This window comes from Bidens hawaiensis, unplaced genomic scaffold, assembly GCF_021521415.1.
Source record: "Bidens hawaiensis isolate Kalapana, Puna unplaced genomic scaffold, B.hawaiensis_p1.1 tig00012652_1, whole genome shotgun sequence".
NCBI classification, from domain to species: domain Eukaryota; kingdom Viridiplantae; phylum Streptophyta; class Magnoliopsida; order Asterales; family Asteraceae; genus Bidens; species Bidens hawaiensis.
In genome coordinates this window covers 482,034-495,929 of record NW_027492048.1, presented here as the reverse complement: position 1 = coordinate 495,929, position 13,896 = coordinate 482,034, and the positions used below count along the sequence as shown (strand labels likewise).

The window sequence follows — 13,896 nt, the reverse complement described above, 5'->3', positions numbered from 1 at the left end:
ACACCTGGACACGTATCACTAGCATGTCCCAACCCATTACAACTTGTGCACACATCATACACTTGATTAGAAACTTGAGGTGCTTCATTGTTAACGGCACGCACTTGTGGTCTTGTAATATCCGACCTTGCTCTTCTTGCGGTTTGAGCCTTTCTCTTTGATGTGACCGACATTTGCTCCAAGAATGCTCAATCATCTTGTTCATAATTGGTACCGAATGTACCATTTTTGATTGACATTAAATCTCGCTCGTCTTCCACATTCAATCCCTCATGAAACGCATTGAGCAACTCCCACAAAGCAATACAATGATGAGGACAATTCTTGATCATCATGTTGAACCTCTCGAATGCTTCATGAAACATTTCCCCCGATTGTTGTTGGAAAGATCTCAAACTTCGTCTCGCATCATTAGCCTTTTGGGCCGTATAAAACTCTTCCAAAAACCTTAGTTACATCTCGGCCCAAGTGTAAATCGATGCGGATGGCAACGTGTAGAACCATCTCTTCGCCTTATCCTCCAACGAAAATTGAAACAGCATTAACTTAACCTCATCCGGTGAGAAACCTTGACCCCCAATCGTGTTGCAAATTGAGTCATATGCCTCCAAATTAAAATAAGGTTCTTCCGTTGCAAGACCCTTGTACTTTGGTAAACTTTGGAGTGCATTGGTTCTCACCTCAAATGTTCTTCCATTCTGATTTTAAGGAATAACCACCGGAGATGGGTTATTGGTGATGACCAGTCTAAAGTGAGCTTCAATTCCCCTAACCATTTCCCTTGCATGTCTTCTTGGTACCCCTAATGGTACTCTCGGTTGGCCCATTTGTCGGTAAACGGGCCGTTGTTGAACATTTTGTTCAAATTGCAGTTGGGGATTTGGTTGTTAAAATTGAGGTTGTTGATAATGCGGTTGTTGTGGAACTTGTTGCAATGGTTGTGGTTGTTGTACTTGATTGACATTCGGGCCACCCCATTGTTGCACTTGTTGCGGTTGAAGTTCGGGTCCATACCCAAACTGCCCTTGCACCCTCAATTGATTCCCATCAACTCCACTTGCATAGCCTTCTTCAAACTCTTCATACCCTTCATTGCCATCACCATACCGTGGCCCACCAATTAAATACGAGCCCGATCTCTGACCTGGTGAAGTATGGGTTATAGGTGGGTCTTGAGGAAACGTGTATGGTTGTTGATAAAGTGGATTTTGTTGAGATTGGAAGGATGATTGTTGTGGTGAGTTTGATGATTGTCCTTGAATAGGCATGAAATTTTTCAAGGGTGGAAGATTAACTGGTGGCTGAAAACTGAACACGGTTGAAGTAGGTACACTTGTAGAGATTGTAGTAGTAATGGGTTCAGTGGATGATGGGTTTTCAGCATTGATGGCTGGCGGCATTGGTGGTAAAGTTTGTTCCGAACCCATGATTGTGGTGTCAGTTGTTCGACCTTGTGTGCTTGGTGATCCAATAATCTTGTTTTCCCTTTGTAGAATCCGGTTCTGACGAAAAGTTCTCTCGATTTCAGGATCAAACGCTAACGGTGATAAAGACCGAGAGCGTCGTGTATGCATATACCTGTAGTTAAATTGCGCACTACTCCCCGGCAACGGTGCCAAAATTTGACGTGAGGTCGAAGACAAAGAGTTTGTGGAATACGTGTTAATCAAGTAATTAGATAGCAGTAAGTGGGTGTCGAACACAAAGAGTTTGTGGAATATGTGTTAATCAAGTAGCTTAGCAATTAAACTAATATAAAAGTAAATACTACAAAGTAATCTTCAAGTTGATTTTTGATTTGATTTTATGAACTAAAACAAACTAACAAATAAGTTGTAAACAATCAATTAAGCAAGTATCCTCTTGGAGTTCGGGTCATTACACAACACTTTTGTTAAAGTTCAATGGATAAACCATAATATCTCGGTTTTGTGTAAATGCAATTGTTTGTGATTAATCAAGAACTAAGTACTCGGATTCCTAGAACGCGAGATTGTTACTTGGTAATCAATCAATATGTTTAACCCTAATTCCTTCCACTAAATCTCAATTGTCAACGACACCAAGAACGTATAGATTGCAATTAGGTTTAAACGATATGGACAATTTACAATCACATAACATAAAGTATTTTGTAAATAACCTTACATCCAAGAGAAACACCAATGGAGTTAGCCAATCATGGTTTGATGGATCATCATAGCTTCAATTGTCTTCATCATAAGAATCAAACACTCAATCTAATGATTAGAATCACCAAAAACAATGTCTTGGACTCCACAAATCGCCCTAGGGTCGTTCCAATTGAAAGATATCTCAAAACACAACCAAAAACAGCCTAAAAAGTGGCCCAAACTCGGAAGTTACGAGTCGGACCGTGGCCCATGGTCCACGGTCCAGACCGTGGGCCACGGTCCATCCACGGTGCATAGAATGGCCACGGTACGGTGAAAACTGTCATTTTGGAGCTGGGTTGACCATGGTCCACGGTGTTGACCGTGGGCCACGGTGGAGCTTTTGCTCATTTTCTTATTTTCTTCATATCTTTCTCGTTTCAACTCCGTTTTCTTTACCGTTTTCGCCCACGTTCTCATAATTTTATCCTCTACCTCCTCCTACCTGCAAACATATGAGTAACCATAGTCAAATAATTCCATGAAATTAAGTTGGTTAAGCTAATGCATTTGTATCTTTTAACTCGCTTAACGGCTTTCCAACGAGTCACTCGTCAGGGTTGCAGAGGGGGCGTAGCTGTGTGGGTGATGATGAGGTGAAGATGACGAGAATATGTGTTTTTGAGGTTTAGGGTTTTATTTAGGGATAGTCTTCTTAAGAAAACCAAACTTCTTATTTGAACCAAACCTTTATAACGTTTAGTACATTAAATTATTGTTATAATAAACTTATCCTCTTACATCTGTTTTTTGTAAATGTTTATTAGAACGTACATGTGTTGTTTATCACCTCCTTGATCAACATCAGATTCAATTAACCACGAACGTATCTGCAATAGGTATGTAATAACGTAATACTAGGAACATTCTAGAAGTGACTATAAAGTAAGTCTAAGATCTAAATAATTATCAAACTCAAATGCATATGGTTAACATGGCTTGATGTTAGTATAATAGCTAATGACGATAGTATAATGCTGGCATGGCGTGATGTGCTGGCAATTAAAAGTCCCACATGGCTAATTGCTTGATTATCTGACTTTTATTAATTGGAATTGTTTAAATCCGACGCTAAATCGATTCATATCTCACGTAAGTCGTAAGTATTCTACCACTGTGAAATCTAGAACCCGACCATGAAAGCCTGAACCCGGCCGCGTGAAAGAACATAATCCCAGATGCATTTTGGTGCCTATGAAACAGGCGTGGCATCGGGTGATTTCGGGTGCTCTAGACTCAAAAATGGAACCGATCCAACGTGTTCATACACCCAATTTGCTTATAACTTGAGTGATAAATTAATTTGAGTCTTATTCTTCACCCTCTGTTTCAGCGACAGCAGTAGGGTTTTGTGAACTTCAATTATGGTGGTGTCAGCGGTGTTCACCGGTGGTTTAGCGTGAGTGACGGTGGTGCTCGTCGATAGGGGAACTTCGTTTTCCAGCTACTCTTCGTGTTGCAACCAATTCATGGTTACAATATACCTATCCATTGGTGTCAAATCTAAAAGTCTTTGGATTCTGTGCTCGATATGAGGCATTGGAAGAGGATGAACTCATTTGGCCCAATTTTGGGGTTCTATGCTCAAAATTTTGTTGCGGGTGTTGAATTATGGCTCTAAGTGATCATCTGGAGTAAAATGAGATGATGGAATTCACATAATATCGCTAAAGGCAAAAAAGAAAACAAAAAAAAAAGCCATGTCGCATGCCAACACATCTAGCCACGTCTGCATTATACGCACTAACGTCGTTAGATATTTTTAACGGGGGAACATAAACCAGAAATGATGAAAAACGTGAGACTATTGGAGGGAAATAACTCATGCGAAACAATACATAAAAGGTATGATTATTTTAATCCAATTTGTCTTAATAAAAAGCATAAAGTAGATCACTCAACTTTTACAAAAGGTGAAATATGTCACTCAAAAGCTCAAATGAGATACAAAATATATGCACACTTATTTATTTATTTATTTATTTATGATGATAAAATGCAATATTCTGCGATCGTTAAGGCAATCTTAGCCTTCACCAGTGCATCTAGTATGGTTTAAACTTCAAATTTGATATCCTTTATAAACCGCTTATTTTTCGGTTCCCTCAAAATAGGGCTTTGTTTCCATGGCGAAGGAAGGATCTGCTTTTGATACTCGTGGCGATTTAAGGTCACGAAGATGCTTCTCAATGGAAAGTTTTTGTGCAAATCTGTACGAAGGAAAAATAGTCTTATAAGTAAAGTAGTGCACCATCTAAATATAAATGTGTTACTTTAAGAATCATAAAAAACTGTTTTAAGAAAGATCCATACTCTGTGAGAGCCTGTGCATTAGTTTCACTCCTGTCGGGGATGAATCTGCCATCTTCCAAGTTGACAGTTGAAACTTGCTTTTGAAGTAAGTTTTCACCAGCTTTGATCAAACAATCCAAATTTTCCTTGGTAGCTAGGTCTAGTGGAGACAGTGTCCTTTCTAAGCGATCCTCCTAAGTATATTTTTTCATTGAATTCTTACATTGGAATATCAATATGACCAAATCTATACTAGTGATTCTAGACAAAAATGCTGATTTGGTCAAAACCAAATAAATTTGCGTGCGTATTATGCCAGAAAATTTTACACTTACACCATTGGTGGAGCCACTTGGGTGGTGTCTATTTCGCCTGACACCATTATTTTTCATGTGTTATATAATACGTATAACATTGAGAATTTCAAAGGAACCCAATATCCTTTTACGATTGAACACATTGGTTTTATAGAAAAATAGTTTTAAAACCATTTCCTATGAAAATTTACTAATTAAATTCGTTTTATATATATAACTTTAACAAGAAACCCAACTATGTTTATAAAATAAGCAGAAATCTTTGACAATTAAAAATGTCATTTTTGTTATTTTCCTAATAACCCAATTCACCAAGACCCCGGTTAATTTGTTAATCTAGTTCTAAATAAGTGCAAAGCAACGGTGCGGCCAACAACGATTGGAGCTAGTTATGCGACCCGGCCTGACGTCAGGTTGAGCACCGAATAGTGCTGACATTATAGGAAAATTAAGCCGGCTTTGCCACTAAGTTACACGGGCCGTTAAATCAATCATATAAAGTTCTACATATTTATATTTTATTATCTCGATATTGTTTGCTCTTTTTAGCCTCTAAATGTTAATATAATGTAATATATATATATAATGTTTATAGATGTGGAAATATTGAAGTGTGTTTGCATAGACGTGTGTATAGGTCTTTTTATGGCAACCATTTCTTCAACATACTGATCAGTAATCAATTTTCATGTGTTAAACAATGTGAAGAAGTATGTAGTTCTTGCCAGAAAAAAAAACCTGGATGCGTAGATAATTCTTTTCGACGCCAAGGGTCTTGAAGACAACAGATAGATGAAAATCGACCATATCGGTGCTAGCTTGAGTGAAAATATCAACTAAGGGACTAGAGCCATTGGAATTGAACCACCATCCTAGCAAGCCCCACTTTGAAGCCTGTTCTGCTGTATACTTTCCTCCTTTCCTTTTGCATTCCCCTGTCCCAATAGATATCACCAAATATCTACGGTACTCCATCGATTGAGGTAAGGGAAAATCACTGTTCTTGCGAATAAGTTGTTTGGCAATTTCTCCCATTGCAATTAGAGTCTGTTATAAAATATGAAAAAAAAAAATTTACAAATAATGATCAAATTAATCTGGAGAATTCGATAAACAAGTGTTGCAATTGAATGCATTTATCAGAAAAAAATACCATTTTGGGTTTTTTAGTTCCTGAGATTATTTTGTTAAAATGGGACAGTGGATAAAATCATAAAATAGTAACAAGTTTCAGTATTTCCATATAATATTATTCTCACGTTTTTCAGTTATATAAATCATTCCAATTTCAATATCGTTTTGCTACTATGAAACTTTAATAATTGTTCAAGTTGAATGACCTAAATACGATAATGTGTTAGGATAAAAGTTTTAACGTGAGAAACGTTTAAGTAACTAGCTAAATTAATTATGCTAACACTAGATCAATTACAATTCTGCAGTTTTTAAACTATAGTTAGTAAGTTAATTTCGTTGTACCGGATCTCACCCATATGATACCTGCGAAACTTGATTAATATTTAGTGTATCATTTCACAATAAGCTTCTACTTAGTTTCATGTTTGTTCCTTTTGTTCAATTTAATTTAACACCATAAAGAATTTCACATGTAACAATATTAAAACTAGACTGATTTTTATAGTGAGAATTTTTTTTAACTAATTATAGTGAAACACTAAAAGAGCTTAACTGACATTTCTTATCATATTGTGAATTCATGTTGTGATAGTTGACCAAGAAAGTGTAGTTTTGTCAATGGGATGACCGTTTTGGATGTTCAACACTGAGAAGTACTATTACCGGATTATTTGCTGCCACACCACCATCAACAAGGTTAAATTCATGCTTCTCTCCCTTGTGATTGGTCTCAAAATGATGTGGAGGAAGATAAGTTGGTGCCGCTGATGTTGCAATGCAAATATCGGAAAGCTTAGCATTCATGTATGGTTTTTCATCAATCTAGTAATATATATAACGTACATCAGACATTAAATTATGTGTATAAACCATATGTTTGTATCCATCAAAATTATGTCTTAAACTAAAAAGAAGATGAAACCTGGTAGCTTGAAAAGATCGTTGGCTGGAGTCTTTTGATGTCAAAGGTAGGAATAGCAACATTAGTCAGTGTATCTCCTAATTTTGTGTCTTTAAGCCTCTTCCTTATCGATTCATGGAGGTACTCTCCGTCATACAGTGGCCCGAACATGTTCTTTACTATCTTTGTAACCATATTGCTGTTGTTCAAGAAATCAAAATCATGTCAAAATTGTTAGAAATAAGCAATAGATATGCAACAATGTATGGAAACAAAATAAAAAAAAAAATGTCATTTAATAGCACACCAAAAAATAGTCACCAACTGTTGTTTTTTATACATCAATATTTTTGAAAGATTGTGTATGTGATAAATGTATATTATCATAGACAGTTACAAAGTTTAGACGAAAACACGCTAGTGTCTAGCAGAGGGGGAGGGCTCACGGATGTTTGACGTTTCAAAATGCAGTTAATAACATCCACTAATAGTTTTAATGCAAAGTAAATAAAAAATTATTTAAAATAATCAGCATTATATCTAATGAAAAATGAGGGTTAGATTATTTTGGACAAAAATAAGAAGCATGAAAGGATTTGCAGCAAAAAAATAAATAAATAAATAACCTACAAAATAATGAAAAATTAATAAAAAAATTCGTAACTCAAAATTCAATAAAAAAAACGAAAAATGTAAAAGCGCGTTCCACAGTGTTCCTAGTTCAAAAAAAAACCACAATGTTGATTATAAAAGATCATTGAGTCTTTTCGTCATTGTTTGATTATGTTTTTTGTTTATTTTAATCATCAATTTTGTCTTTTTTTTTCCCCTTGATATTGTGTTATTTACACAACATTGTGTTATATTTTTTTCGAAATTGTGTTATATTTCGTGATTTATTGTGTCTTTTTTTTAATTTATCGTTGTGCTTTTTTTTATTTTCGCATTGAACGGGAATAACGGGAGAAACATTTTAATTTGTCACAAATTAATCTCACACTTCTTATATTTGTCTTCATTTGTAATTTAAATTTATGAATACGGGGTCAGGTTATTCTACAAACGGAGACAAAAATGAGAAATATGATAAGATTTCTAGCAAAAAAAACCCTAAAAAAATAAAAAATTAATATAAAAAATCATAACTCAAAATTCAATTAAAAAAAATGTAAAAGCACAAAAATGTTTTCACCGTCTTCCTCGTTCAAAAAAAACACATAATGTTAAGGAAAAAAAAGATCAATGTGTCTTTCTATTTATATTTGTGTTTTTTGTTTATTTTCGTCATTAATTGTGTATTTTTTCCTTAACATTGTGTCTTTTTTTATTGATAGTGTGTTATATTACTTAACATTGTGTTATATTTTGTTTGGTATTGTGTTATATTTTGCGACATATTGTGCCTTTTTTTTGTTTATTATTATGTTGTTTGCTGGCATTGTGTCTTTTTTCTTGACATTGTATCTTTTTGCGTTTTTTTCGGAACGGGAATGACGGTGGAAACATCTTAGCTTTTTAAATTTTTTCGTTTTTTTATTTATATTTTGAGTTATGATTTTTTTGTTATTATTTTGTTATTTTCTTTTTAAGAAATTTTTTGTGTTACTACAAATCCTTCTTAGTCCCTACACTTCTAATTTTTGTCTCCCTTTACATTTTAATTTTTCCTAATTCCTTATGATTGAAATGAAGTAACTATTTTTAATACTTCTAGCATTTAAAAAACATCATAAATCATATTTATATAATAAAAAATTAGGTTGCAACTTGTAAATAAGCGTGGAAATTTGAGTTGGTTTTAGATTGTATATGTGTAGTATAAACTAATTAAAAATACATTGTATGAAGTCTGTTTCGGAAACAAAAATGAGCAGAAAACTAAGGGTGTGCAATCTGAAACTGAACATGAACTATAAGTAATTCTGAATCCGAAATTTCGGATTCGAGTAGTTATTTTGGAGGATTTTTGGATATTTGAATTATCTAAAAATAATTCTTTTAAATTATAAAATATTAGTTAGAAATTTTGATACATTTCGGATATTTGAAATATTTCTTTTATTCTTTAACATATTTTCTAAATAATAAATAATTTTTTTCACAATTTAGATATCTGTTTAAATATTCGAATCAAGTCAAAATTTTGAATATCCGAATTTTTAGACATGTAGGTTGAATGCACAACCAAGTCATAATTCAACCCATCAGCAATCAGCATCATCTATTTACTGAAAATAACTTTATTCTGTTTTAATAACAAGTGTATGATGCCTAATTACATTCTTATATAGATGTCTTGTTTATTTATTTTCAGTTCATGTTTTATAATTCCAAACGAAAACTACTTGATGTTATTACCAGTCTTGAGGGAAGATCTTGGGACATTTCTGGAGGTAGAATTCTTTGATATCTCTGGCCGCGAACAAAGGACGCCTATTTTCATCCGGAGCTGTTAACATCGCGGTGATGAGACCACCAGTACTTGTCCCAGCAATTATATCAAAATAGTCTGCTATTCTTGCATCCTCACCATCCAGCTTCTGAAACATAAATCACATCAGTTGACGTTTGTACAATTAAGAAGATTCTATAACAAAAAAATGGTTCATGATATAGCTATACCACCCATCTGATTTCACATTATCAAACAACGGTCCACAAAACATTCATATGGCCGTTTTGACAAAAGAAAAAAAAAAACCCTCAAACTTTAAAAATTATTAATCATAACGGAGCCAATATCCAGACTGGCAGACGCCGTTCTGAACATAAACGGTCATTAGATTTTTTTAGTTTTTTTTTTTTGTTTGTTAACTCAGTCTATCTATCCGGAAGACAATTCTGACCATAGACGGTCAACTTTGAAACTATTTGGTCAAAACGGCCATCTGACCTCTATCTAACGACTGTTTGAAACGGTGTTGGGATTAGATGTCAGACGGGGTTTGCATACTTAACCCCAGGCTAAAACCTCAAAATTTAAAACGAAATGCTAAGAAATCTTAAATTACATGCTATACCTGAAGTTCAGTCTCAAGAAACTCGAGGATGATAGCTGGGATTAAACCTCTAATTCCACCACCATCTATGCTAAGGACTGTGATCAAATTCCCGAAAGCTGGGGGCTGTACTATTGAAGTTGTTCTCTGCATGGCAGTAGTGAAGTCTCTTTTGCTTATATGTGTATAATTGTCTCTGGCAAATCTTATTTTCTTGCCACCAGTGAGTTGCATAGTTTTCTTGGCAACAATATTTATAGGCTCATGCTCTAAGCTTTTGAGGTTTTTTAAACTAAGCTTTATCTTATTATAGTGGTTAGTGAGGAAATTATTCTTTCCCATACCATGAACTATATGATCAAATAAGAAAATGGGAATGAAAACAAAGTCTAGATATTGTGTTGATTATTCTGTATTTTTCAATACATGTGTTATTGTGGGAGATAAAGGAATATTAGTACATCTGTATTTATAAAGGAGATTCCCAAAATCAACTTTTCTCATCTTCTGCGAATCAGTTCCGGTTCTTCTTCTAGTTTTTAGTTGATTCCAAAATTGGGCACAAGGAAAATCCATGGTTAATGAAAGAACATGAAAGATGAATTAGTTTTTAGTTTTCAAGAAAAATGAAAAGAAAATCACTTTCTACCGAAATGTTAGTAGACTGCATTCATTATCAATCCTTCCATACATTGCTCTTGTGAGGGTGAGAGGGTCCTGTATGAACCCATAAAAAGAGTAAAAAAAATCTTTACCAAGTGACGGAGCCAATAATTTTTTCTTATGGGTTTGATGTTTTTTGGTGCTTGGATTTATTACTACCCGTCATTAATGTTTTCGAGTCTATTTTGGTCGCATAAAAAAATAAAAAATTGGACAATCTTTGTTTTGAAAAAAATCGTCAATAACCCCCTAAATGCACAAATTCCACACCATCAACACATAATTTTAAGCAAAAACATTTACACCCAATAATCTAATCAAGCTTAAACATATTACACTTACACACAAATGATAACATATTACATAAACAATCGAATAAAAACTAATCTTGATTTTTAGCTCATCGTGGATTTGAAAATCAAAATCAATGATGGATTATTATTGCACCCGATTGGAGGTGCGACTCTTGAGGACCTGATTTAACAAACAGACAAGTCAAACTCAGACAAAGATGCTCAGAAATAAGAGGGTAGTCATCGACGGTCAAGGGGCCGCTAAGCAACTTATGGATTTTTGAAATGTTTTAAAAATTTAAGATTTTATTTAGTTATTATATAAGTTTTAAATGTTAATTGGGTTAGTGGACCACTTTAATTGGGATTAGTAATTATAGTAATAAGGGCTTCACTGTAATGTAGGGATGGCTGTGAAAGCCGAACCTGATGGGAAAATCCGAAACCCGACATAATTGAGACGGGTATTACCCGACCCAATAGGGTTTGGGATTAGTTTTGAAATTTTTCATTGGTTTGGGACGGGTTTGGGATTTGTAATATACCCGATTACCCGGTAACATTGACCCGTTTACCCGATTATATACCCGATATACCCGACATTACTTTTTTTTTTATATATATTAGTATATAGTATAAATATATTCTATTTATTCTTCACATATTAAACCAATTATTATATATTAATCATATGAAATTCAAATAGCAGAACATCTCTCTCCGACTCTATATATCATCATTTAAATAATACATCAGTTATTCTATAACACAATTCTATAGTATGATATTGTGACTTTTCATTTCCTAGTTGGCGAATACTAATCTAATTCTAACTACAAACCTCGCCCACACTCTATCTCTGATTAGGCTGAGGGGTGTGGGGCGCTAACCTGGGCGCGAGAGCCCCTCCGCTCGCGCCCCCAGGCGCTAACCCCACACCACCGGGGCGCGAACGGGGCGCGAGCGCGAGCCCCCAGGCAGGCGTGAGTGTGGTCGCGAGAGAAGAGAGAGAAAGAGCCGTTGAGCTCGAGAGAAAGAGCCGTTGGAGCTCATTATTTTTAAAAAAAAAAAACCTTAAAACCTTATATAATATCCCAAACTCCTATATAATACCCCATTTCATCTATAAAATACCCCATTTCACCCATATCAATCACCACAACTTCAAAATAAAACCCAAAATCAACCCATCTTCCCAATTTTTTTTTTAAAAATAATGTCGTCGTACTCGTCTGATTCCGACTCCTCCGAAGAGGATGATTTGCTTCTTCATGTAGGGGGAGTTTTGACCGCAACCGTGGTCGATCTCTTGCAAAATCAAGCCCATCAACCTCGACTCCCGAGGGTTAGAGCACCACCTCGTGATCGTGATCGATCGGGTGCTAACGATACTTTGTTTAGGCATTATTTTAGCCCTCAACCGGTATATGAGGAGTCGGATTTTCGAACTCGTTTCCGAATGAGCAGACAATTGTTCATGCGTATAGCAAGTGATTTAGAGGCACGGTATCCCTTTTTTCAACAAAGGGAGGATGCTAGGGGTCTCCCCGGTTTTACCCCTCTTCAAAAATGCACGGCTGCTATCCGTCAATTAGCGTACGGCATCTCGTCGGACGCTTTGGATGAGTATTTACAGATGTCGAAAAGGGTTGCACGTGAATCCCTTCATTTTTTCTGCCAAGGTAAAAAACATTAATTTTACTTTTTATTAAATATTTATTACATTTTGTAATATATATTATACGTAGGAGTCATATCGACTTACGCTCGGAGATATCTGCGTAAACCTACAATGTATGACATCCAACGCATATATGAGGTGCACGCAGAAAAACATGGTTTTCCTGGGATGCTAGGTAGCATCGATTGTACGCATGTTGGATGGGCTATGTGTCCAACGGCCTGGCGAGGTCAGTTCCACCGTGGTGATCATGAAGGGCCGACCCTTATACTTGAGGCGGCGGTGTCACAGGATCTTTGGTTTTGGCATGCTTTTTTTGGTGTTGCTGGGTCAAATAACGACCTTAATGTTATCGATCAGTCAAATTTGATCAACGACCTTATCGACGGGGTTGAACCACCTCAATCTTTTGTTGCAAATGGAGAACTCTTCAAGTACGGGTACTATCTGGTCAATGGTATTTACAACGAATGGGCTTTGTTAGTTCAAGCTTTTACAGATCCAATCGCCGACAAACGGAAGTATTTTACGAAGAAGCAAGAGTCTGCTAGAAAAGATATTGAAAGAGCTTTTGGAGCTATAAAAAAACAATATTATGTTCTGGCGAACCCGATACGTTATTGGACTCGGGAGAGGATAACGGACGTCGTCTACACGTGTCTGATCCTACACAACATGACGTTAGAAGACGAGGGCAAAGCTATCTGCCAAAACTACCAAGGTGACATTCCGCCACAACCGTCCACAATCAGTGATCAACAAAGACTTCATAACATAGCAAATATCAAGAGCCGTGAGATACACGGGGATCTTCGACATGAGTTGGTTGAACATTTGTGGGCGAGGCGACCCAATGATCTTGTATTAGATTAGTGTTATTATTAAGTATTATTGTTTGTTTAATTTTTAGTATGTTTTTTTTTTGTAATTTGAATTTTAAAAAAAATGTGTGTTTTTTTTAATAATTTATGAGTTTTTTAATAATACGTCTTTTGAATATATTTATAAAAAAATAAAAAAAAATCCGCTGGAGCCCCTCCACACCAGGGCCAGGGGCTCCAACACCCCCCTTATCCAGTTTCTCTCTCTGCCACACGTCACAATATTATTGGCTGGAGCCCCCACTCGCGCCCCCGTTAGAGCCCCCCACATCCCTCAGCCTTATACAATTGACCAAGTGGAAATCCCAGACTCATGATAAGTTAAAGATTTTAGATTTAGTTAAGATATCATGTTAAGTGCTTGAAACTTGATGGGTTTGAGCTGAGTATATCCGACGGGTATTTTGTCAAAAACCTGATGGGGAACCCGAAACCCGATGAAAAACCCGAAACCTTATGGGTAATTACCCGATTAAAACCCGACGGGTTTGGGACGGGTTTTAATAATCGGGGATGGGTTTGGGAACACCCAAACCCGTCCCAAACCTGACCCATTGC

At 35.8% G+C, this 13,896-nt stretch overlaps 1 protein-coding gene and 1 pseudogene across 1 annotated transcript; one reads left to right on the top strand and one right to left on the bottom strand.

The window, feature by feature from the left end:
* Positions 1–303: 303 nt before the first annotated feature.
* On the top strand, positions 304–404 carry LOC143541861 (small nucleolar RNA R71; annotated as a pseudogene).
* Positions 405–4,196: 3,792 nt separating this feature from the next.
* LOC143541858 (patatin-like protein 2) lies at positions 4,197–10,224 on the bottom strand. Its single transcript, XM_077034564.1, has 7 exons — positions 9,842–10,224; positions 9,180–9,361; positions 6,843–7,020; positions 6,584–6,742; positions 5,522–5,830; positions 4,488–4,660; positions 4,197–4,384 (listed from the first exon to the last, which is right to left on the bottom strand). Exons 1-7 carry the CDS (start codon positions 10,160–10,162, stop codon positions 4,264–4,266), a joined length of 1,443 nt encoding a protein of 480 aa, XP_076890679.1. The 5' UTR covers positions 10,163–10,224; the 3' UTR covers positions 4,197–4,263.
* Positions 10,225–13,896: the final 3,672 nt, after the last annotated feature.

Coding starts and splice junctions, on each gene's coding strand:
- LOC143541858 (XM_077034564.1), bottom strand. CDS start 10,162: ATGGGAAAGAATAATTTCCTCACTAACCACTATAATAAGATAAAGCTT. Junction 6,743..6,842: donor CGATCTTTTCAAGCTACCAG/GTTTCATCTTCT, acceptor ATATATTACTAG/ATTGATGAAAAACCATACAT. Junction 5,831..6,583: donor GTGTGGCAGCAAATAATCCG/GTAATAGTACTT, acceptor ATTTTATAACAG/ACTCTAATTGCAATGGGAGA.